This window comes from Pseudorca crassidens, chromosome 15 (genome assembly GCF_039906515.1).
Source record: "Pseudorca crassidens isolate mPseCra1 chromosome 15, mPseCra1.hap1, whole genome shotgun sequence".
Classification (NCBI taxonomy): domain Eukaryota; kingdom Metazoa; phylum Chordata; class Mammalia; order Artiodactyla; family Delphinidae; genus Pseudorca; species Pseudorca crassidens.
Genome location: NC_090310.1, coordinates 72,533,290 through 72,559,785, shown reverse-complemented (window position 1 = coordinate 72,559,785; position 26,496 = coordinate 72,533,290). Strand labels below are relative to the sequence as shown.

Here is a 26,496-nt window from a genome sequence, read left to right as displayed (position 1 = left end):
GGGGCGAGGACCCTGCGGGGCGCATGACTGTAGGAGCCAGCTGCCCCGAGCCGCCCGGCCCGGCGAGGGAGCGCGGGGAGCCCGCGTGGGCCAGGCGCGGGCGTGTGCGAGGCGCGGGCGTGCGCGCGAGGGTGTGTGCGCGGCCGAGGCGGAGCGTCGGGCGGGTGGGCGGCGGCGGCGGCGGCATTAGGACTCCGGGGACACCGCCCCCCGCCCCCCGCCCAGCATCCCGCCCCCGCCCAGCCTCCCGCCTCAGTTCGCGCTGCGCCTCGGCTTCGAGCGTAGCGGCGCCGGCTCAGCGAGCCCAGCGGCGCGTACAGCCTGCGGCCGCGCCGACGATGCGGGGCCGCCCCGCGCCCGCACCAGTCCCGGCCCCGGCCCCCGCGGGAAGTGGCTGAGCCACCGCCGCCCGGATGGCGAGCCTCGCCGCGCTCGCCCTCAGCCTGCTCCTGCGGTTGCAGCTGCCGCCGCTACCCGGCGCCCGGGCGCAGAGCGCCGCAGGTAAGTGCGCCCCCGGGCCCTTCTCCCTCCCCGGCGCGTCCGGGCGCCTGCCGCCGGGCCCCGGGAGGAGAAAGTTGTGCAGGCTCGTGGGGGGTGCGGGGGGCGGCTGGCCGGAGCCCGGGTCCCCGACTGCAGCCGCGGGCAGCCGTGTCCAGGCGCGCCCGGGCCAGCGTGCCCGGCCCCCGGCGTCTCTCGGCCGGCAGCTTTCGGCGAAGTGCGCCGCTTTACTTTTCTGCGGACCCCCCGGCCTCGAGTAACTTTCCGCGGCTGTGGCGAATATTTCCGCTCGCCGCCTCCCACTTGTCGGAATCTGTCACTTGAGTGTTTGGGGCGGTGAGATAGAAAGCGGCATCGACGCCCGGGGTGGAGCGTCCTCTCCCCGGCAGCCTCCTGGGCAGCGCGCGCTTTTCGTGGGGAGGACCGGTCGCCAGCAGGCCGAGGCGGCCAGGGCGGTGGCTTTTCTTGTCTCACGGGAGAGACAGGCGGCCCCAGACTTGCTCTAACCACGCTGCTTCCCTGAGCTTGTCCTTACGCCGCTGAAGGCACCGTGGAGGTGTTGGTGTTAACGATAGAGACGGCCATCCCTCCTCCCTACCCCGTGGTTCTTATCCGAAGCAAACGGGCGCCCCTGTTAAGGCCCTTCAGGTGGAGGGGATTTGACCTGTGAGCGTGTCTGCTCCAGAAAAGTTTGGGGGACTCGTATTTGGATTTGACCATGAGGAGGAGGCGAGCAGAGGTAGTTTCTCCTGTGTGTGTGTGTGTGTGTGTGTGTGCGCGCGCGCGGGCGTTTGCCCTGGCATGCTACTAATGGCAAGTTGGCATGCACAGGAGGCCTCCAGGATCCGGGATCTTACACATCCCCAAAGCCCACGGCAGGCAGCTTCCAGCCCTGAGCCCCCAAAGAGTAGGCGGTGGGGGAAGGAGAGAAGGGAGAAAGGAGTGCAGGTGTGCTTCCAAGTTCAGAATCACCTTGCAGTTTCCAATTAGCTCAGGTGTGACCACGCTGAGGGGAGATTGCTGGGATCATGGGGGCAGGCTGAGATGAGCTAGTGGGACTTAGGAAAAGATTCGTTTTGGATTGATGAGTAACAGCGGTGCCCATCTATTATCACGCTGAAAGAAAGAGAAGGGAAGAAAAAGAAACTGTGGGGGAGTGTAACCTCTTTAAACAGGCTGCTTCTGAGGTTAAGAGCCGCTAGAGTGACATTCCACTGGAAATGCACTGGAGTCTTCCTTCCTCCAAAACAGGAACTGAATATGGGACTTCTGCGAAAGAACAGCTTGTTTCGTGGCTGGGAAGTTAGGCGACTAGGACACTTCTTTAGAGGTGTGTGAAGCTTAAAGGTTGGTTTAGCAAGTAAGAGAGGAGGGACAGCCACACATCATTCTGAAGATGGTGCACAATTCCTGTTTTCCTCGTTTTGGGTCTGTGTTAGGTGTGCTAGGGCAGGGAAGGAGGAGGATGCTTGGGGGCAGTCCTGGGGACCAGGCATCATTTGTGACTTAAATTTTTACTATCCTCCAAGGCCTGGCCGGCCTGCCACCCATGAATAGTACTCAGGTTTCTGCGGCAAGAACCAGTGTCAAAAATATTCCTCCACGGGTCTCAGAGCGTTCTTGGGTGGCGTGCGGTAAAACCGTACGGGCTTGGGAAGCTGCCCGATGCTAAAAGCCGGCTCCGGATGCTCCCGCCAGGTGGCGCTCGCTCACAACTGTTAAAATGCAAATATAGTTGCTTTTATCTCCGGAATAGAACTTCTTTTCAGTTTTTAAGTGAGTAATGTGTTTATTCAGCAGCCTTTTGTTAAAACATTTAGAGAAGTGTGAGGAGCAAGCACCTTTTCTTTGTTTGCTCTTCGGAACACAGGGGAAGGAAAAGCAATCCTGGAGTACAGTTTGGGAAGAAATTTAAGGCACCATGTTTCTTTTGATTCGACCTGAGCTGAGTGGCTTCTGCAAACCTACTCTCGTGTATACTTAGCAAGTGGCTGCGTTTGCTCCAGGGGCTCCTTAAACGAGGGGGGGGCGGGGATTAACTTGTGTTGGAGATATGATGCATTCTAAGCCTCACTCATTTGTAAAAATGGGGATTTTCTGTATGTATTCTCTCCTTTCTGGTTTAATGCTAACTAGAACACTTAAGTTAATTATTTTTTCCAGGTTTCTAACATCTGCACTTGTAGATGCAGGAACGCTGCAAACGCTGACTTTTAAAAATGGACTTATCTTCTTACTTTATTTATAAACGCAGACATTGTTGGAACCCAAATCTAAATATGACTATAGTTTGATTTCTTTGAAAGAATCTGATTTAAAACTTGTGGCAAGTTTGGGTAAATAATACGTTTAAAAACTCAGTGGTGTGCTCTCCATATTCTTTTAATCTGAAAATTCTCAGTCTCGAAAGCAATTTCAGTTTTTAAGCTTACGTCCAGTACACAGTTGGGGTAATATATTTTGCTGTAATGTGTCAGTCACAGTGTCCAAAAGTCAGTGGTGAAAGCTTGTCATCAAAAGGCAATTTCTTTCTTCCTTCTTGTGAGATGTGTTTCATGAGCCAGGATTATTTTTGTAAGCAATGATGGCAAAAAACAACAACAACACATTTTAAATCAGCTTCTGAAAAGTGTGGCAAAAACATGATTTGGGATGAGGAAAGAAGGAAACAGTTAAACAAATGGATAAGGGGGTAATTTGTTTATTTACTAGTGGGTTTCAGCATCTGTACATTGAGAGCAAAAATGGATCTGAGAGGGACTGACTTGCCATCGCAGTTGTTAGTAGTCATTTAACTCGATAATCATTGCCACATACCTCTGGGGAGCTGTTAGCAGTACAGTCTAATTTTACTTTCTCTCCTGGATTGCTTGATTTGTTTCCTAATAAAAGAACCATTAATGTGCAAACCTGGCTAGGATTCTGTTTCAGCAACAACCACAAACATGTTCATAGTGAAAACAGACCACCGTCTTGGGTTACAACCCACTGCCTTTCTCCTCTCCTTCTTTTCTTCTCGCTTAGCTCCTGCAGGCTCCAGGCTGCCAGCTGAGATGGCATCCTCTGTAGTAGTGTAACTGTCACCTTTCAGAGCCACAATCACAGGACATTACATCATCATTTTTTTGAGCACGGGATACTCCCATGACTCTCTGGCAGCGTGTTGCTGTGGAAACAAGAGCAATGCCATATAGGCAGTGGGTCCTTGATACACAGTTTTTGATGATGATGAAGAGATGGTAGAGTCTCGTGGAACCTGTAATGGGGGACAGGGGAGTTTAACTCGGGAGGCAGCCTGATTGAGCAAAAAAGAGTATGAGCTTTGGAGTCTGAAGTCCTCATTTTAATACTGCCCCTGCCTCTTTCCAGCTGTGTCAGCCTGGGCAAGTCATTTACTTCTCTAATTCCCAGCTTCTCATTTGTCAGGTGAGAATGATTATAGCTGCCTCACTGGATTTTGTAAAGACTAGATAAGATGATGCATGAAGAGTGAGTGCCTTGTACTACTTTATCCTGAAGGGGAGCCTTTTCTCTTACTTGCCCTGGCATTGATGCATGTACACAGGCCAAGGGGGCACTGATGATAAGCTCAGTTATGAATTGAAAATTAGATGGCTGGGTTTTGGTGATGACTTTTAGTGTTTCTCTTTTTCTTCTTTATGGGGGCTTGATTCTCTGCAGCGACTTTTAGAAAGAGATTTGGAACGAAACAAAGGTGATACCAATACATTTGGCCATTCAAAGGTTTCGATAGGCGTGTTTAGTTCCAAGCATGTTTTACCTTGTAAATGAGAACGGATGGAAAACAGAGTGGTCGCACATTGTAACGGGACGGTGTTCACATACGTCTTCCCTCCCTTCCTACCCGCCTCCTCACACTGTCTTCCTTGCCTCCGGCTCTTCCTGCTGCTCTACTGCCATCTTTTCCCTAACCTAGAAATCAAGCGCGCGGCACTGTGGGGCTGTGAGGGGAAAGATGCTTTGTGCACTTGACAAATAAGCAAAGACTAAGTAAACACACAGAGGGCTGTGGCGGTCCAATAAATAAAAAAGCTATGAGATTATTGAAAACAAACCATCCCTGACAGGTGTAATAGCATTTGCAGGCACATTACGGAATTGGGGCTAGGAGGCAGCACCATGTAGATATTAGAAAGTAGTTAGAGTGTCTTGTGAAATCTTATAAAATGGATTCAAATTGGTTTGGAGAGGAAGAATGCTGTGGGTTTTCTATGGATTAAGAGCAATCAGATGCAGCCCAAGGGACAGCGGGGATCACTAGTGTTGTGTGCAGGTGGGACAGGGTGACCAGAGGGGGTGATGGGATTCAGCGATGGATGTGGTCTTGCTGGACACACCCTTATTTGCCTGGAAGAGGGAGAAATGACCATGATCATATTTATTTATTATCTATTGGTAAGAGTTACAGGTTCTAGAAAAGATACAGAGGGACGCAGTGAGGATGCGAGGTATAGATCCCAAGGGATCTGCCCGAAGTCAACTGTGAAAAATGGGAATTAATGTGTCAAAAAGGCAGAGTGGTGAAAGAATGAGGAGCCCCTGAGAAACAGTGACCCTTTGGCCTGTTTTATTTCAAAATGTCAGCGCTGTTTCCCTTGGCACATCCTAGGTATTTACCCAGGTGAGGGCTGCTCAGAAACCCCACCAGATCCACCATCAGACTGATGGGTGACTAATAAATTGAAGTGAGTCTCCAGTGTTACAGACAATTTCTTTTTCACACTCTAGTCAAGCTGCTGAAGTATATGTGACACACACATTCACTGGTGCACAAGTGGAACTGATAGAAAGTCTTTCCAATTTCTTGAATATTCAGCTTCCAATCTTCATTTGATGCTGGAGGGAATAAAAAAATGGTGACGCCACTTTGGTAAATGGTTTGGCAATTTCTTTAAAAAGTAAAACGTACACGTGCCCTAGGATACAGCCATTTCACTTCTAGGAATACACCCAACAGAAATGAAAACATGTCGACACAGAGACACGTACGTGAATGTTCATAGCAGCGTTATTCATGGTTGCCAAAACTTGGGAACAGTCCGAATGTCCATCCACTGTGAATCCATCCAGTGGAATACTACTAGCAATAGAAGGGAATGAACTACGGACAATATGCTACAGCATGGACGAACCTCAAAAACATGACACTGAGCAAAAGAAGCCGGTTACAAGAGATTACATATTGTATGAAATATTCAGAAAAGACAAATCTATGGAGACAGGAGGCAGAACAGTAGTTGCCTGGGGCTGGGCACGGGAGCAGGGATCTGTAGCAAGTGGGCATGAGAGAACATTTTGAAGTGATGGAACGGTTTGAAAACTGGAAGGTGGTGATGGGTGAGTAACTCTCTAAATCCCAGCTCCTGGCTTGTCATATGAACTTGGTGAGTTACTTCACGGTTCTGAACCTTTATCTCTGCATCTGTAAAGGGGGCACACCAGTGCCTTGGTGTTGCAAGAGCCAGAGGTAACTCCTGTGAATTGTCAAGCTTGGTTCCTGGCACAAAACAGGCACCCAGTAAGCGGCATCACTCTTACTTGTGCCTTACCAGTCTCCAGAATAGTTTGTTGTATTCATTATTTGCAAGGCGTTATTTTTGGTTTGGTCTTCCACCCCTCTCGTAGGCTCTTTAGACTGTGAGTTAAATCAATCAGCTGACGTTTCTTCCCTCTCATCAGTTGGGCAAAAAATGAAAAAGTTTAAGACTGTCAGGTTTTGCTAAGGATCTGAGCAATTAGGTGGCTTTGTTCACTGTTGAGTAATGACTATTGAAACAGCTGTTTTCAGTGCTCACTTGGCAATGCCTATTAAAATTGAAGATGTGAATGCTTTGTGCCTGGAGTGTTTTGGTAGGGTTTGGATTGGGGCGGGGGAGGGAATAGACCGTTCATTCATTTTCTTTCTCGTTGAGCCAAGGATGTAGAAATTTAACAGGAGGGTGGAAGCCCCCTTGCTTGGGAGCGGATGCAACATGCTTTTGGCCCACCGGCAGTTCATGTGCTGCTCTTAAGATGTTTATTAACCTCAAACATTCTGGACGTCATGACAGTTGTCGTCTTTCAGGGGAGGACGCAGTGCTGTCACCCACATTCCTAGCTCCAATTTCCCAAGACCCTGGAAAGCCTGTTCCTCTCGGATCACCCAGACTTAACTTTACTTCCCTTTTATCATGAGATCACAAACCCATTTCTCTTGATCTTCCTGTAATTCATAGTGGGTGGTTATTAATCTTTTAATGGTCATGTATTTGTCTCTTTGGAACCCAGCATGAATTCATGAATTCATATCAGCAAGGAGAACTTTTTAAAGCCTGCTTAAAGTTTAATCCTCACGAGTGGGGTGGCTTTGAATGGCCTGAACTTGCTCTTATGGATTATAATTATGACTTTTCTGCTGCTCAGTTGATCACAAGTTAGTCATTGGGAGCCCCTTTAAACCAGATCCTTTTTCACCATTTTCAAACATCTTTGAGAGCACCCTGATTTTTCTGTGACAACAAGGAACTTCAGGCTTACCCCTAGGTTTTCTGTCCCAAACATGTAGTCAGTTGTTTATTTTTTTTAAAAAGAGCCCAGAGGGAAGAGATATGGGGACATATGTATATGTATAACTGATTCACTTTGTTATAAAGCAGAAACTGACACACCATAGTAAAGCAATTATACTCTAATAAAGATGTTTAAAAAAAAAGAGCCCAGATCCTTTTTTGTGGAGACATCAGAACCCGAGCTGCAAATTGTGAGGTTTTATTTGAACACTGGAAGAGAATAAAACAGGGGCTCTTGGTCATGTTAGGGATAGAAAAAACTATTTTAAACAGCATGCCTTTAGGACCATTTATCTCTTTGGTTTTTTTAAAGTTCATTTGAGCATGAGAACTTATTTGTCTAATTAAAAATAATTTTGTCGTTGTCAAGGTATGTGCTTAAATGTGAGTATAGCCTCGAAGTTGATGTCACTATTCCTTCTTAAGCATCTTGGAATTGGCCCCTAAGTGCACAGGTCCAGATGATTCTCACCTGTCAGTGTTTGTTGAGCACCAGCTTTCTAAAATGAAGAAAAAGAAACGTATCCCAGTCTCATCCTAAGGCAACTTGGTGAGTTGTCTATTGCCGTGTAACAGGCTGTCCCCCAAAACTCTGTGGCTTTATTTTCTCACAACTTTTCTTTGAGTCAGGAATCTGAGTGGCACGGCTGGGTTCTCTGCAGTCAAGATATTGGCTGGGGCTGCAGGCAACTCGGCTCGAATGGGGAAGGGTCTGCTTCCAAGATCACTCACTTGGTTGTTGAGAGGATTCAGTTCCTCATGGCTGTTGGATTGAGGGCCTCAGTTCCTCATGGCTGTTGGATTGAGAGCCTCAGTTCCTCATGGCTGTTGGATTGAGGGCCTCAGTTCCTCATGGCTGTTGGATTGAGGGCCTCAGTTCCTCATGGCTGTTGGATTGAGGGCCTCAGTTCCTCATGAGCTGGAGAGAGGCCAACTGGGTTCCTTGCCAAGTGGACCCTCCATCACAGCATGGTTCCTGGCTTCACCAGAGTGAGCTATTGAGGGGACAGGAGAGCATATGAGCAAGCCAGAAGTCAGTCTCTGTAACCTCATTTTGGAAATGACATCTCATCACTCTTGCCATCTTCAAGTAAAGTCACTAGATCCCCCTCACCCACAAGGGGAGGGAATCACACAAGGGCTTGACTACCAGGAAGCGGGGATCTTTCATAGCCACGTTAGGAGCTGCCAACCACAGGAACCTCAAATAAATGACACGCAGTATAGGAAACCTTGTATCTTGGGGAAAAAAATACAAACATCACTTTTAAAGTGTGTTCACATTTTTTCATTCTTTTTATTATTTTGGGCACCAGTATCAGTTCAGTGTCAAGATTTCACTCCTTAAAGGACTTTGAGTAGAGAGATTTATTGTCTCATAATTGACTTAGCTTAAATCTTAAAAAAGTTAATTATGAAGGTCAGAAAGTAAAAAATGAATTAATATGAAGATTCGTCAGAAAACTTTTCAAACTTTATCCTAAAAGTTGAAGTACTGTGTTTTTATAAGACTATAAAACGTTCGCACTAGTATGTAGGTTCCACAAGGACCATTTTATAATAAACACTAGTAGTTTAGGGCTATAATAAAGTTTAGCTAAAATTTAATTTTAAATTTTAAAAATTTAATTTATTTTTATTGCATATAGATATCCCAGTTAAAAAATTTAGTACTTAATATTTTAGACCTTTTCGACCCATGTCTAGAGAGTTTATTTTCACATAAGACTAAAATTGATAATTTATTAGAGTGATTGAAAGTTTAATGTAAATATACAGATTATTATATGGATCAAAACATGTCCTGCATGTACGTTTAGTTTTGATTGCTGAGGCAGTAGTACAGTCATTACAGAAGAACTTCAATCACGGTATTTTTTTTAGGTGACTGTTGTTGGGGCCCATGAGATCTTCCAGGAAGGATGGTTTTGTCAAAATCCAGATGGGCTGACCAGACATTGGAGTTCCTGATGGAGATGTGCTCCAGGAATTTACCTGTTACTCAGGTTACCTATTTGCTTGGTGTTGGTTCCAGAGGTCCCCATTGTGCTTTCCTAGGCAGTTGTAAGTAGGCGGGAGGGTCACCAGTTTATGATGGTCCCAACCACAAGCTCTTTTTTGTGTCATCTCCGTAAGGTGACCTTGAGGAAGGAGGAAACCAAGACACCTTGAGTTTGCCCATTATATGCCTTGGGGAAATGGCTTGTCTGGGTTCCACTTTCAGGGGCTTAGACTTTTTAGCAGTTTCTCATTTATTCATTGTCATCTTCAGTCCTGCTGTGTAAGGTTGGGTGCCAGGCACCCCTCCTGCTATGAGGGAGGTGAGGGCATAATTGTCCTAGGTGTGTAGGTCAGGGCTGCTGCACGTGGCTCTGTGGAACCTGCACAGCTGTACATGCAGGACTGGGTCAAGGACTGGGTCATTCTGCTCCAGTGAATCAGCTTTGAGTTCAAAGCTATTTCCATGTTCAGTCTCTCTCCTATTTCCAGAACCAGAGCTCCTGATTTTTTTTTTTTTTTTGCGGTACGTGGGCCTCTCACTGCTGTGGCCTCTCCCGTTGCGGAGCACAGGCTCCGGACGCGCAGGCTCAGCGGCCATGGCTCACGGGCCCAGCCGCTCCGCGGCATGTGGGATCTTCCCGGACCGGGGCACGAACCCGTGTCCCCTGCATCGGCAGGTGGACTCTCAACCACTGCGCCACCAGGGAAGCCCTTCTGATGTTTTTAACTTTTATTTTTTCTTTCTTCTGCCAAATATTTTCTGTTTACCATCTCTGCACCTGTTACATTATCTTTTTACTTTTTGTTATAGGAAATGTGTGCACTGGGTTGGGGGAATGGTTTTCAGCTCAGAAACTTCGGAAACTAAGACCTTAAGCAAGATTCTAACATGTGTCAAACCAGGGCTGGGGAGGGATGGGTGGCGTGGGAGGAATGAGCAGTTATATTCAGAAGCCAGGAGCATGGCCAGCCTCTTCCCTGTATCTCAGCTGGCTCCAGTTTAGGATGGTTCTCTTCCTCTAAACACATTGTTTGGAACGAAGCAGAGGGCGCTCTCGAACACTTGGGTTGCATTGTCTTGAGGCCCTTTAAATTGGATTTATGGAGGAACTGTGGAATCTCCTGGAAAAGAGGAAACTTGTAGTTTCCAACTGTTGAGATGCTCAGTTCAAACATGCAGACACCTTAACTGAACCCAAGTACCATACCACTCTTGCTTTAAACAGAAGTTTAAAAAACTTCTTGGAGGGGTGTACTTAGCAATGCAGAATTTTCCCTTGCAATTAAATCTTTAAAATTTTCTGTACAGAGGATGTGTATTCCAAGTATAGCATTATTTCTGGGACTTGACCCCTTGAACACGATTTTTGGTGGAGGAGTCACCTGAACAAATCCCAGAGTTCCAAGGTCACTACTGTGTGTAAAGATGTCCACATATTTTATTTATTTTTATTTTTTAATTTTTTATATTTAACTGTAATTTTCTTTTTTTAACGTCTTTATTGGAGTATAATTGCTTTACAATGGTGTGTTAGTTTCTGCTTTATAACAAAGTGAATCAGCAATATATCCCCATATCTCCTCCCTCTTGCGTCTCCCTCCCACCCTCCCTATCCCACCCCTCTAGGTGGTCACAAAGCACCGAGCTGATCTCCCTGTGCTATGTACACATATTTTAAAATAGATTTTCTTAGTTTAACTTGGGACCGCTCTCCTTATTGGTCGCTATTTTAGTGAAGGTTGATGAAGTCAGAGCTCCCTTACCTTTATTATCTTTACATCTTTTTGCACATAAAATGTTCAGCATACATTTAAGTTCACTTGTATGCAGAAGCACGTTGTAATTGCTTTTACCTGAGAATTGACTTAGCAATTCTTAATTCCATTCTCATTTCCTCGTACCTCCAAAGCCTCAGCAGCTATCATTTGTCATTGGAAAGTTGCTGACCACCTGTTCCACCTGGAGCTCTAGGGGTCCCCGGTACCTCCCCTACTCTAGCCTGCCTTTTCAGATGTCTCATTGGGCGCCATCCCTTTGTGATCTGTAGGTTTTGCTTCAAATCTGACATTTCCTTCTTTTGGGGTCTCAACTCCCTTTGGAGATTCTCAGTCCTAGCTACCGTTTTGGCTCATATAGAAGATTCCAGGAATTATGCCTCGGGCTCATTGCCCTGGGCTCAGCCATCTTTTAACTATATGCAAGGTCCAAATGGTATGAGGCAGAGGAACAGTGAAGGAATTCCACTTGGCTCAGAGCCTGTCACAGAGAGTCTCACGTTTCAGCATGTTTTACTTATTGTCTCCTACTTTGGCATTCTGATCTCAGAGTAAAATCTGGCCGTGATAGTGAGCACAGCATGCCTGTCCCATTTCTGACACCAGTGGCGTAATTAAAATGGATTACAAATTATCTGGCAGAGACCTTGTATGTGCTCCAAACTTGCATAAATTCCTGATTTATTTAGCTCAAGATACAGGATATCATGGAAGTGAGGTGACTACAGAGAGATGAAGCAGACGTGGTGTCTTGGCCTGACCTTTTGTGGCCTCTTGGTTCCCCTCATGGGGTGCATACTTGCTGGTGACATCTTCAACACTGGCAGAATCCTGCTTGTGCACAGAAGCAGCCCAGTTTTTGCTAAGATGCTATGCAATGGCATCTTGGAAGATCCTATACTAAAAATATGAGCATTTATTAAGAGATATTTACCAATATTTACAAATAGGTTCTTCTGGTTCATGAAGCAAACTCTGCAAGGCCACATTCTTTCCTGTAGGAAGAAAAAAGAGCCAATTTTATGGATGTAAGAATCGAATATTATATTAATAATCACACTATGTATGTTTATGTTAGTATAAGAAGCAAAATGGTAGGCTACTTTTCGCAGAATAGGTATAGAGAGAAATGGAATTGAGATGGTAGATAAAAGGCATTTTGGCTTTAATTTGTAATATTCTATTTCATTGGAAAAGGAGAATACATTTAAACTTTGTTAAAATTAGTTGATAATTCTTGATAGAGAAGAACATAGGTGTTAATTATACTTCTCTTTGTAATATTTCTGCATTTCAATTATTTCCTTAAAGAGTGATACCCTTGTAATTTAAGATTTGTTGTAAATTATAGGGATTTTAAACATATGAACTGTTCCTCAATCGTTCTTTCAAAACAAATTGAGGTCTTATTTTCTTTATGGAAAGCTGCCTTTCAAAGTCTGTAATGAGGATTCCTTTGGGGAATTCTAAGACCCCTGCATCTGGTTAGAAGGAGCAAAGGAGAGAATTGTGTTGCAAATGTAGGGAGGCACTTGAGCATGAGTGACTGGGGCCAATGGAGGGGCCTTCTTAGGCATGTGTCCATCTACCTCCTACGCCTTCTCTCTCCTGGGGTCTCATGGAGAAATAACGGAGATTCTTCCATGGGGCAGCCTTTGGGTTTGCTTGAGGCCTTGGGTTTGCTTCAGGAGGCTACATTTGACACAGAAGAATAATGTTCCACAATCTTTTCAGTGTTTAGAGATGCTGTGTACCTAGGCACAGTTTTCCCATCTGTAAAATGAGCAGATGACTTTGGTGTTTCTTAAGGGCTGGAGTTCTAGTCTCTGACTTTAGGCTTTTGATTGTTTCCCCCTGAAAATCAAATCATTTGACATCTTTTTTTTTTTTTTTTTTTTTTTTGCGGTACGCGGGCCTCTCACTGTTGTGGCCCCTCCCGTTGTGGAGCACAGGCTCCAGACGCGCAGGCCCAGCGGCCATGGCTCATGGGCCCAGCCGCTCCGCGGCATGTGGGATCCTCCCAGACCGGGCACGAACCCGTGTCCCCAGCATCGGCAGGCGGACTCTCAACCACTGCGCCACCAGGGAAGCCCCATTTGACATCTTTGATGGGGGTTAAGATATTAAAAATCTACCCTTTCCCGATGAATCAGTTTTGTTATTTGACACCATCCATAGTCTGTTCAAAAGGAATAAGTTGTGAAATCCCCAGGTCTAGGAGATGAAACAAACAGATCTGTTTCCAGGATTGTTCATTTCAAAGGGCGACTCCATTAGTCCAGATTAGAATATAACAGAAAGAATTTTCACTCTCCTGGGGTGAAAATTTCTAAACCCAAGTGTATACAGAGGAGCGGAGCATTTGGCTCATGTTGGAATGGAAAGCAGAAAATACAAGGAGATGACAAGTCATTTGGTGAAATGATGGATGATAGGGGAATAATAATAGGCAACCAGATTTAAGTTATGAAAATCACAGGTGCACCGGGGTGTGTCTGCAGAGTCTGAAGGATTCAAACGGAACATCAGGGGAGTAAATACAAGAGAGGAAATGCCTACCAAATAGGGAACACTAACACTATTGTGTACTTTAAAAACTTAAAATGAGCCAGGCATTTTTCAAAGGCTTTACTAATTGTCCCTTGTAGAGTCTTCTAACAGTCCTATGTTGTGGGTACAGTTACCATAAAAAAAAAAAAATGAAGAACAGAGTGGTTAAGCCCAAGGTCGCACAGCCAGTGAGTGGCGGAGCCAAGGCTTGAACCCGAGCGATTTGAGGCTGGGATCTGTGTTCTTAGCCACTGCTGCCTGCTCTCTGTCCGGTTTACTTTGTGCCAGGTGCTGTGCTCAATTCATCCTTAGGGGAAAAGTTTAGGTCCCACTTGAAATTCCTGGGTGGAAAGCCTTTCTTCAGAATTTTCAATGAGAAAATTGCGGGGGAGTTCTAAGACTTCATTGAATTCTCGTAACGATCTTATGAAGCAGGCACAACAGTCCCATATATCATGTAAGAGAACTTGTTTTTTTTTTTTTTTTTTTTTTGCCCTACGCGGGCCTCTCACTGTTGTGGCGTCTCCCGTTGTGGAGCACAGGCTCCGGACGCGCCGGCTCAGCGGCCATGGCTCACGGGCCCAGCCGCTCCGCGGCACGTGGGATCCTCCCAGACCGGGGCACGAACCCATGCCCCCTGCATCGGCAGGCGGACTCTCAACCACTGTGCCACCAGGGAAGCCCAGAGAACTGGTTTTATGGAGGCTCAAGGGCTTGGCCACAGTCACACTTGAGTCATCTCATTTCAGAGTCCAGGTCCTTAAACACATAATGTTGAGTGTTAGCAGACTTTTCCGAGTGGGGAAGAGGGGCTGTCTTCCTAAGAAAGAAGCCCCATCTTGTCCCCAGGTAAGTCTCAACCATCCCAGTATCAAAAGAGGGTAATTCACAGAGAGGACCCTCATTTGTCCTAGAACAAAAGTTGGGCCCCTAGATGCGGCTGATTGCACACTGGGGGCTCAGCGGCCGAAGGTGCCACACTCCCAGGAACTCAGATGGGATGAAGGGTTCATCCCTGACTATGGTCTTTGGACCTCTGGGTCTCCAGCAAACACAGCATTTTAGGAAAACGCTTTTTGGCTGGACATAGTTGATTGAATTAATTGAACCCACAGGATAGTCCCCCTGTGGATTTAAGAGAGGTGATTATTTGAGTTTTACGGATGAGCAGCTGAAGCCCAAGCCGTCAGGTGGGACTGCCTTTGAATTTGTAGGATGCACCATCAGCTGTTTGAATGCCAGAGAGTTTGCAGCAAGACTTTGGTTCTGAAATACAAGGGCCTGTGTAATTTTATCTAATTTTCCAAAGGCACTGAATACCTCCCCGTTGAATTTTCCATTGTGTGCCCGCCAGTAAAGAATGCGTAAATCCCTTCTCAATGTCTGCTCTTGTGACTGCAGTTTTTGAGCTTGGTTCCTGATGTGACCTTTTGGTAGTTCCTGGCTGTTTTTTCTTGTGAAATCAGGTCTGGGGCAGGTGGACCCATCTGCTCTGACATGAAGGAAAGCATAGTGATTAAAAGTGCAGGCTCTGATCTCAGACTGTGTGGGCTCAATGCTGTGCTACTTACAAGCTGTATGACCTTGAACAAGTTATTTGAGCCCTTTGAGCCTCAGTTTTATCATCTGTGAAATGAGGCTAATCATAGTAACTTGCTTGTAGGGTAGTTTAAGAAATCAATGAGGTGATGTATGTAAAATGCTTAGCCTGGGGCCAGGCTCATGGAAATTGCTCAATAAAGGCTAGTCGTTCTTGGTGGTGATGTTGTTGCTGGAGCCTACTACTGGAGCTCAGTGGAGCACAGAATACATGGCGAGGGTGACCAGTTGTCCTGGTTTGTCCAGGACGGAGGTGTTTCCCAGCATGTGGGACCTTCAGTAGTAAAACCAGGCAAACCAGGATGAGTTGGTCACTCCAATGCCCATTCCAGGCCACAAAGCTTTTTTCAGAGTGACCTCATTGCATATGCTGTGCAGGTTCCTGGAAGTTGCATGTACAATTCATATTTATGTAGCAAATAAAAAAAGATTATCTGATATTTGACCTGCATTTGATAGATGTTACTGTAGGAAGAAATAGAATAGCTTTTGTCAGTTTCCAAAAATATCACCACTAGAGGAGGTGTCTGGGGTCTCCTGCTGTATCTCTCTGGATCCTGACAGAAAACAGAATTACACTCCAATGTGTCGTGACACTTTAATGAAAGGACTGTACATGGCTGGGGCTAAGGGAAACCACAAGGGGTGCTGAGACATCTAGAGACTAGGAACAGTGGGAGATTATTGGTACCCTTTAATTTGCAGAGGGGCAAGGGGAGGGAATTGTGTTAATGGAGCCCTTCTTTGTACTGCTCTGAGTACCAGGAGGCATGAATCCTTTGCTCTCTGGTTCTAATGGTGTTTAGCAGATGGGGAGCACTGGCCGGAGATTTTAAGGCAGGAGGAGAAGGCTTGGGGTATTTATCCTCCTCCCGTCCTGCCTCACTGCTTTCTGGTATGGCTCTATTCCTCAATGGCAGTGGTTCTCAAAGTGTGGTCCCTGGACCAGCAGCCTCAGCATCACCTGAGAACTTTTTATAAGTGCAAATTTTGGGGACCCACCACAGACCTGCTAAATCATAAACTCTGGGAGTGGGTAATCTGTGTTCTAAGAAGCCCTCTAGGTGACTCTGGCACATGTGAAAATTTGAGAACCACTGGTCTAGGGAGCAGAGATATACCATTAATTTCATGTGGGGCCTTTGGCCAGTTAAGTCCATTTTCTGCTTTGGAGGACCGTTTCTGTCTCAGCCAAATGAGAGGGAGCTTTGCCATCTCTCTTCATAGCACTTGATCCTCTTAAATAAATAAATAAATAAATAAATTTAGTTATTTTTGCCTGCGTTGGGTCTTCGTTGCTGTGCGCGGGCTTCCTCTAGTCGTGGCGAGCGGGGGCTACTCTTCCTTGTGGTGCGTGGGCTTCTCATTGCGGTGGCTTCTCTTGTTGCGGAGCACGGGCTCTAGGTGTGTGGGCTTCAGTAGTTGTGGCACGTGGGCTCAGTAGTTGTGGCTCGCAGGCTCTAGAGCGCAGGCTCAGTAGTTGTGGTGCACGGGCTTAGCTGTTCCGCGGCATGTGGGATCTTCCCGGACCGGGGCTCGAACCCATGTCCCCTGCATTGGCAGGTGGATTCTTAACCACTGCGCCACCAGGGAAGTCCTTAAATAGTCTTTTTATTTATTTATGTGTTTATTTTCTGACTCTTTTCTATTAGAATTAACACTCCATGAGGGTCAGGACTTTGTTCTGTTCACAGATGATCCCCTGTGCCCAGCACAATTCCTATACATGGTACTCCATGTTGGTGAATGAATGGATGGGAAGTGATTTCTAAGATCACTTTTAGCAATTTTAGTTTTAATGTGAAGATTCTGTGTTCTGTCTTATATAATAGTGGGTACTTTATCCTAAATCTGTCAGTCTGAAATCTCAACCTACAATTCCATTTTTTGTACAAAAGGAAAATAATAATCGATGAATTAAAGAAAGGTTATTTAAAACACTGTCTGTGTGCCAGGGACCATAGCACATGCAGTATGTCACACATTCTTTTATTTAATCTTCATAAAGGCTCTGTGAAATTGGATTACTCTAAAGGAATGCTATCATAGTGAGGCTGTGTGACATACTCAAAGTCACATAGCTGTTTTTTAAAAATTTTATTGAAGTATAGTTGAATTACAATGTTGTGTTTAATTTCTGCTGTACAGCAAAGTGACTCAGTTATACATATATATGTTCTTTTTCATATTCTTTTCCATTATAGTTCATCACAGGATATTGAATGTAGTTCCCTGCACTATACAGTAGGATCTTATTGTTCACATAGCTATTAACTGGCCAAACCCAGCTTTCAATCAAGCTGTGTTCACTTCCAGGCCAGTATTGTTTCAATTTCAGAGCTGTGCAAGATTCAGAAAAATCTACTGAATTGCAAAGATTGATTACAAAAGAATAGTTTGCCTTGAAATCTGTTTTGTCTTGGGTCACTCAACATGTTGGAGAGAGGATAGGCACTGAAGTCAGAAAGACCTGAATTAAAATCCTGGCTCTTGCCACTTAATGGCTGTGTGTCCTTGGGCGAGTTACTGTATCTCTCTGAGCCTAGCTTCCCCCATCCGTCAGTAGGGAATAATTCTACCAGTCTGGTAGGGGCGGTTGCAACCATTTGAGATGATGCATATAAGATACCTGGCAAGTGATAATAGCAGTGGTGGTTTCTAAGAATTTTTTTGAGAATTGGTAATTCATGTATGAATTGCAATAAGTCTCAGTTTCATCGGTGGATTTTACAGTTTACTGTTCTTTATTAGGAAAAACTGATAATGTGACTTGAACTTGCAACAATCTCTGGAGATATTCTCATTCCCATCTGGGCTGGCTGTGGGCCCAGACTGCCTGGGATCCCTAATCGTCTTGCTTACTTGCTGTTTGTCCTTGGGCAAATTAGTTAACCTCTCTGAGCTTTAATGTCTTTATCCCAAAACGGGGAATGATAGTACCTATCTCATTAGACAGTTATGCACGTCATGTGAAATAGCATATGTAAGGTAGTGAATAAATAGCGTGAAAATTATCATTGTTAAATGGGAATTTCTTCTGCATATCATATACGTCCATGGTCTTGTTACTGTTGAAGTTTAGACATGCAGATGCGTGTCTATGCACATAGGTAGGCATCAAGTAAGGTCCTACATAGAAACAGTAAATGGTAACTGCACACCAGGCATTGTGTAAAGACTCCTTTCTCCTCTGAAATCCTACTATTTTGAAGCCTCACCTTCTAGTGCGATGTCAAGGTTTTGGAAAGAAGCTGAAGAGTCTCTGGGCTACCCAATAGATGTTAAACCCACTCACAGCTCCTGTCCGTTCCCTAAGGGAGAGCCCCCAGACTCTTGTGTATGATTCCAAGCCCAGAGAGTTTGGAAGGAAGGACACTGGCTGCTTCAGGGAGACATGCTTGCTGTGGTGGTTAATAAAAGGAGTGATGGCCTGATTGCTAGAGAGGAGCAGGAGAACCAAAAGAAGCAGCAGTGAGATCTCAATAAACTCAGTAGCCGGAGCAGTAGCACGTAGGCAGAGGATGCTCCCCTCCTCTGAAGGCCCCGAAGACTGCACCTTATTGCTTTGCTCAAGACGCTGTGGCAGTCATGGCAATTATGATGTCAGGATGCAAAATTAAACAAAAAAAAATTTTTTTTTAATCCTAAGAATTAATACCCCAAACGCTGTCACTTTAAAACAAAATGATGTCAGGAGAAAGAACTAGGTGTGGGTTCCGAATACAGTAACTGATCTTTTTACAGATAACCTTGAGTTATAAGGAAAGGCTAAATTGTTTTCTTTAATCCCATTATTCTACTTTGTAATGTTTTCTACGGTGTTTTTAGGCGTATCATTCCATTTTAATCTTTGCTCTTAATAAGTGCAACCACCTTTTTGCAGTTAAGAGGTTGAATCTTAGATGCAACACAGGACCAACCCAAGGTCACACAGGTGCTGAGGGCAGGGGGCAAGGCCTGAAACCTGCTGTTTAGATTTTGAACCCATGACGTGCACCATGGCCCTGTTCTATCATGTAGGAGGGAAGGGCAGTTTGTAGAATATTTTTAAAGACTTTGTAGACACAGCTCTTCGAACGTCTGCTGTGGTGGTTAGCATGATGCCTTCCGCCTAATGAGCCCTAGGTTTAAGTATGTAGGAAATTGAATTAAAGAGCAAACCTTAGCTGTCCGGAAAGTTCTGATATTGTAAAGGCAGGTTTTCTTAGGAGCAACTGAAATGAAGGCAACGTGGGAGGGGACAGGCGGGTAGGAGGAAATGCATAAAGAGAAATATAGGTAAAAACAGGGAGAGTCTGGAGGGGCCAGAGGGCCTGGAGTAGCATCGGGAGGCCAGTGGTGAAACAGGGCGCATGGCGTTTCCTTGGAGGACTATGCTGCCGCTTTTTCTCCGACTCCTTTGATTTTGCCTGACCTGACTCTTCAGGGGAGCAAGTTTACAACCTAAGGCTCTTCGTTAAAGATAACTTTTATTTGGCATGAAAAATTCATGCTAGCATGGGAAAAATGGCAACGGACTAGAGATTTTGATAACAAACAATGAGATGATAGCCACGGAAGGATACCCCACCTCTGGCTTCCTGTGAGGTCAGTTCTATCCAGATGGTCTGGGAGGCCCGTGACTCAGAACCATCTGACTCCATTCCTGGTGTGAGGCACGCCAGGCTGAGTGCCGTTATCCCTTCCCCCCAGACCCAGAGGTGGCCATGCCACGGTTTGAGTTTCCTCTTTGTCACTTGCATCAAAGAGGAAGATTTAGCAAATGACGTCCCTTTGTTGGAGGAAAGGGATCAAGATGTGTTTAATGTAGAGATTCTTCGGTGTCTGTTCTTTTAAGTTGGTGAAAGTTTAGTGCAGTGCAGTTGGAGATGTATAGAGAGTTGACAGCATGTGATTTCTAGATTAGGATGACTTGAGAAATTCAAATTGAAGTGGACCCTGTGTTAGTTAACTATTGCTGCCTAAAAAATTACCACGAAGTTAGCCACTGAAAACAATACTTACTGAACCACTTAAGCAACTGACAGTGACATTGTTTATCTCACAGATTGTGTGGGTCAGGAGTCTGGGCATCTCTGAGCTTAGGGCTTAGGGCCTCTCATGAGGCTGCCACCCAGACATCAGCCAGGGCTGTGGTCTCATCTGAAGACTTGATCGTGAAGGATCTCTTTCTAAGCTCATGTAGTTGTTGGCGGAATTCAGTGTTTTTTTAAAAAATTTATTTTATGGAAGTATAGTTGATTTACAGTGTTGTGTTAGTTTCTGGTGTACAGCAAAATGATTAAGTTATACATATACGTAATAGTTTGCTAACCCCAAACTCCCAGTCCATCCCTGCCCCCCGCCCTTGGCAACCACGAGTTTTTTCTCTATGTCTGTGAGTCTGTTTCTGTTTTGTAAATAAGTTCATTTGTGTCATATTTTAGATTCCACATATAAGTGATATCATATGGTATTTGTCTTTCTCTTAGTACGATAATCTCAAGTTGCAGCCATGTTGCTGCAAATGGCATTATTTCATTCTTTTTTATGGCTGAGTAGTATTCCATTGTATATATGTACCACATCTTCTTTATCCATTCATCTGTCAATGGATAGTTAGGTTGTTTCCATTGTGAATAGTGCTGCTGTGAACATTGGGGCACATGTATCTTTTCGAATTAGAGTTTTCGTCTTTTCTGGATATATGCCCAGGAGTGGGGTTGCTGGATCATATATGGTAACTCTGGTTTTAGTTTTTTAAGGAACCTCCATACTGTTTTCCATAGTGGCTGCACCAATTTACATTCCCACCAACAGAGTAGGAGGGTTCCCTTTTCTCCATACCTTCTCCAGCATTTGTTATTTTTTGACTTTTTAATGATGCCTATTCTGAAGCAGTGTGAGGTGATAGCTAATTGTAGTTTGAGTTGTATTTCTCTAATAATCAGTGATGTTGAGAATCTTTTCATGTGCCTATTGGCCATCTGTAGGAAGCATTCAGTTTTTTGCAGGCTGCCAGACTGAGGGTCTTACTGCCCTGTGGGCTGCTGGTTAGAGGCCATTCTTAGTTCCTTGCAACATGGGTTTCTCTGACACAGTGGCCTTCTTCATCTCCCCAGCAAGGGAGAGAGTCTGCTAGCAAGACGGAGGTCACAGTCTTATGTATCTAATTGCAGCAATGACATCTCATCACCTTTACCATATTCTGTTGGTTAGAAGCTAGTCACCAGTCCTGCCCACACTCAAGGGGAGGGGATTACATAAAAGCGTAACTACTGGGAAAGGAGGATCATTGGGGACCATCTTAGAGTCTACCTGCCACAGACCCATATCTCAAACTACCCCCCCTTTTTTGTGGTATTCTTCAGAGTCTTGCCACAAAAGCCTTTGCTTCTGTGGGCGTGGGAGGGATTGAAATTTAAGTAAGACTGAAAGAAGGAGATGGAAAATTCTGTTTGGGTTTGACCTGGTTACTTATTTACCTTGATTGACTTATCACGGGTCTTACAGGGAGCTTGAAATATGTGATTTCCTTTCACCCTCACTGATAACCCTGAGAAGTAGGCAGATGAGGGAACTAGGATTTACAGACAAGCTTGAATCTTGTCCAAGCTCACAAGGGTCGAGGGCCGTTAGATTTTGAAGAGGTCAGAAGGTGTCAGGAGGAAAGGTTTTGCGGGGCTTGGTAACCTGAGCTGCTTTCTGTCTGCCAGGTCAGGCTCAGCTGGAGCTGGGCTGTGGGCTAAGTTGAATGTCAGGACACCAAGTACAGCCTATGTAATTGATATGAAGGTCAGGCTCTGGAGTAGCTGTTGGAAGTCAGGACTCAGGAAGGGTGGCACACAGTCCACACAGTGAAGCTGAGAAGGGCCAAGTCTCTTGAGAGCCTTTCCTCTCATATCAGTAAGAATTAGGGGGGAAATGCTTTGTCTTCATCTTTCCTTCACGCCCCTCCCAGTGTTGAATTTGGACTTTATAAAACCAGGTGAAGCCATTGTATTCATGTCTGCCAACCACGGGCCACTCTTTCTCTCCTGCTGCCTTTGCCTGCACAGCTGTGATTGAATTTTTTTCAGTTTTCTCTTATAAAAGTGAGAGGAAGGTGGAAATGTGAAAATGCACGTCCTCTCGGTAATATGTTTGAGGCAAAGGTGGAGCCTGATAGGTGTAAAGACAGTGCTGACTGTTTAACTTCCAGTTGTTGACTCGTCAGATGCTTTCCGTTGTGAAAGGAAATCAGATGAAGCTCACGTGTGAACTGCTGGAAATGTGTCTTCCACCATCGTGGCTTAAAGGCCATGTTTCGTGGCCTTTAAAATTATGGACTGAAATCTTTAAAATTATGGACTGAAAATCAACATTAAAGAAAAAAAAGGCTTCAGTGATTCAGGTACAGAGAGAAATCAACAGATCCATAGAGCTTTTGATGGGAAGATGGTCTGCTCCAGACTCCTTAATCAAGAAGACAGTGTTCAACGTCCTATTGACATTTTTCCAAGAAAGTTGATGACACCGTCAGAATCGCCACACAGCTGCCACAGTAATTTTTTAAAAGCATAAATCAGAGCGTGTCCCTCTTCTCTTTCAAATCATGTCCCTTGCATTTAGAATAAAGCCCCCAACCCAAACTACTGCTGCTTGCCTCTAAGATCTGGCTCCGGAGACTCCTTTTAATCCCCTCTCCCTTGGTTCCCACTGCCGTTACTTGGTTAAGTCTAGCCTGCGGGGGGCGGTCACCAAACTTCCTCCCATGGGCCATGTCTGGCCTGCCGCCTGTTTGTGTGTGGCCTGTGAACTAAGAACGGTTTTTACCTCTTTAATGGTAGATAACAAATCAAAAGAAGGATAGCATTTTGTAACACGTGGCAGTCGTGTGAAACTCAGATTTCAGTGTCCATAATAATGTTAGTTTGGAGCACAGCTTTGCCCATTTGTTTGCAAATTGTCTTTGGCAGGTTTCACGCTGCAGTGGTGGAGTTGAGTAGTTGCAGGGGAAACTGAAGCCCTGCAGAGGCTAAAGTAATTACTGTTTGGGCCTTTATAGAAAAGGTTGGCTGACTACTGCTGTAGCCACATTGGCCTTCTTTCTTTTCTCAAAGAGTCAAAATCTGTGCCCACCTCAGGGCCTTTGCTTCGCTGTTCTTTCTACTTGGGATGTTCCTTCTTTTCACCCTCCACTCAAGTATCACTCCTGCACTTTCTGTCCACATTAGCTTGAATATATTGATATGTTAATAGTATCGACTATCTCACAGTGTTTGTTTATTTACTTATTTGTTTCTCCCTCTTGAATGTAAGCTCTTGGAGGGAGCAGTTCTGTCTTGCTTACCATTTAGGAAGCGCCTTGCACATACTGAGTGCTCTGTAAATGTTTGTTGACAGACTGTAGGAATGAATGGAAATCAGTGCTGAACCTCCAGCCCGATCTTTTGCTACATCTCTGCCAGTGCGTCCTTCTCCCCAACACAAACTCATTTTCTCCTTCATATGAAATGTCATTTTCAGTAAGCTGAGATAATTGGAATTTAAGGTAAGACATCACAGAATTAAATTTATTGTTTGTAATTTATTTTAAAATACTTTAACTAATCCTGAATAATCAGGAGTACATTGTAGACACGGAGTAAAGAAACGAAACCTTGACATCATAATTAAAATTTCATAATTTTTAAACTCTCTCCCCACAGACAGCCTCCTCTATTCCACTCTTGCAGCATGTAAGGATCCGTATATTCTAAACTTTCAGTTCGCAACGAATTTTTAGGAGCACGTTTTCTGCAAGAGAAAAGGTGGAATGTATGTGTTTCTCCCTCCTCCTCTCCCCCTCCTTTTTATACGCCCATAAGGACACACAGGTGAGATAGATGTGCTATGGGCGGACACACAGGTGAGATAGATGTGCTGTGGGCGGACACACAGGTGAGATAGATGTGCTGTGGGTGGACATCCTTGGATGGCTTTTCCCTGAGGACACTAGGCCAGTGCAGGAGCCACAGAACTGTAACATAATATGTAAGAGCTGGCTACTGCCTTATACGTACAGCCTGTTCTTCACCTCGTGCTAGCACAGCGTGGACCACAAGAACACTTTGATGCAGTCAAGGGCGAATGTGATTTGGGTTGTAGAGTGGAATGTCACAAAGCCAGCACTCTGTCTGTCTCAGCTGTTGACCATAGATACTTACTTTGGAGACTCAAAAGCTGCTAAGAGGCTGCAGTTCATGGCAAGCCTTCGGAGGCATGGCTGTGGTACTCGGCAGGACATCCTTGATGCTGTCAAATGTAGGTCTCTGTTCTCTCCCCAGCCAGTTCCTTTGGTCCACCAGTGTTTCCCTCTCTGGGTCACCCACTGGAGCTCCATCAGCAGGGGAGACACAAAGGACCATTCCTGTCTGCAAGGAGCTTACTGTCTGGTTTGGGGAAACAGGTGGGTATGTTTGCGGTTCTGGTACAGAGACAGTAGATGTAAGATGTAGGTGTAAGTTGGGGAACGGCTCACTTGGCTGGAGCCAGGGATGGTTTCTGCTAGACTGGGGTAGTGAGGCAGGCGAGGGCACGGGGGAACAACAGGTCTTTGAGAAAAGCCAAGCCCTTGGGTGTGGTTGGAGCCTTAGGATGCCGAGCTAGTGTAGCGGGAGGGGAAGGGAGGGGCCCGAGGCAGCCCCGTGACCTGATCCAAAGGCTTGACTCCTTGCTGCTCCTGGAGTCCAGGATCATGGAGACCTCGGTCAGTAGGGAGTCAGTGTTGTACTTTCCAGGGACCACTGAGCTAGTTTTGGGCGTTACTAGTTATGTGCTTTGGTGATGCAGGGTAGGACAGCACCAGGAATAGCTTTTGCTTCCGCAGAAAGTTGCTGCTGTTCTTGCTTTTTGGGTGTTTGTTAACAGAACAGAGGCTTTGGAATCAGACGCTGGCCTTGCCGCTACAACATTTCGGACCCTGGGAAGTTACTGAGTCTAGGTCTGCCTCAGTGTCATCATCTCTTAAGGGGCATAATTATAAAACCCACCTCATAGGGTTGTTCTGAGAATTAAATTAGTTAATATATATATAAAGCACACATTCAGTGCTACCTATTACTACTGTTTGTTTTATTGAATCCCACTCCTGCCCCTGAATGTGTACCATGCTTGTTTAATTACATCTCCCTGCTTCCTGCCTTCCAGTTTCAAATGCAGGAATCACCATATTAGCATGGTAATGCCTCAATAATAATCCACCGAGTCGATGTAAATAAGGAACATCTGTGCAACATTCATGACCCATAAAACACAGTTATACTTTAAAATGTTGTTCTAATCCCAAGTAGGTCATTGCAATGGTCCATGATCAGAGGACCCTCTGGGGGCCCTGGGCTCTGTTCGCTGAGGTCTGTGCCAGCCAGCCCAGATGGGGATGGGCAGTGCCACATGGCAGTTGGCGAAAATTAGGCTCCTGAGGGGTTTTTTGCCCATCAGAGCAAAAAATGAGTTATCTTTTTGCAGGAAAAATGGGGTAAAGGTGCTTTGAAAATCCGGAACAGCCAGCTTTCAGTTGTGTGCATTGGTTTAAACACTTGCCGGACTGCGCAGGGGATATTTTAAATCCCATCTTGGTTTCCTGACATTCAGTGCATTTCTGTCACATGTGTTACCATTTTGCTTGGATGTCCGGGAAACTCTGAGTCAAATCTGCAGCCCAATGTTAGTCATTATGTATGAGGTCACAGTGGGTGATTTCTGTAATGCCTGTCTTGCCTTTGATCTTGCTTTTCTTCCATTTATTCTGGTGTTCTTACTTATATCCTCATTGGATTGTGTGTTGTTTCTTATCAGCTAACCTTTAAATTCTTTAATGAACACATCAGGGTAACACTCAGCTCTTCTCCCTGCTTGTCATTTGATGTGTTCATAGAGTCTGCAAAGCTCATTTCCATGATTGGCTAAGAAACACACAGGCAGAAAGACAGATCTCCTAAGTGCCCAAGTCAGGTTCAGTATAGTGTACACAGGGCTCAGCCAACTTTTTCTCCAAAGGGTCAGAGAAGCAGAGACGATATGTAAAGGAATGGGCACGGCTGTGTTCCAGTAAAACAAGCAGCTGGCCCTCAGGTCATGGTTTTCTGATCCCTGCGTCAGTGTAACATACATACAGAAAATTCCCTAGTCACTAAGTGTCTACCTTGACACACTGTCATCACAAGATGATACTCCCATGAAACCACCACCTAGGGTTTTGAAGTCTCCCCATACCTCTTCCCATGTCTCACCCCTCCTTCCACCATGGAAGTAACTAGTAGCTTCTAATAAATACATTTTGCGTTACATTAAATCCTGCATGTGAAAACACTGTAGATTAAAAAACTAATTATTCTCAAGAGGCAGACCTGGCACATAGTCTGCTCTCCGGCAGACTGGCTTTATCACCATGCTCAAATGATCGATAAGCCCTTCGAGGGTCAGTTCTTTTACCTGTAAAATGGGGCTATCAATGCTACTGTTGGCGGCTGTATGAAAAATCAATCGGATGCCATACTTGGGG

General features: G+C 45.2%; 1 protein-coding gene across 13 annotated transcripts in view; it reads left to right on the top strand.

The window, feature by feature from the left end:
- The first annotated feature begins 356 nt into the window (after positions 1-356).
- PTPRT (protein tyrosine phosphatase receptor type T) overlaps positions 357-26,496 on the top strand; it is a 1,092,462-nt gene continuing 1,066,322 nt past the window's right edge. For 12 of the 13 annotated variants that reach the window (XM_067708176.1, XM_067708171.1, XM_067708175.1 and 9 more), the window contains exon 1: positions 358-501. In XM_067708176.1, the coding sequence (XP_067564277.1) occupies positions 414-501 (88 nt within the window). In that variant the 5' untranslated portion in view covers positions 358-413. Of the gene's footprint in view, positions 502-26,496 lie in introns of all 13 variants that reach the window. The other variant, XM_067708177.1, reaches the window with a different exon arrangement.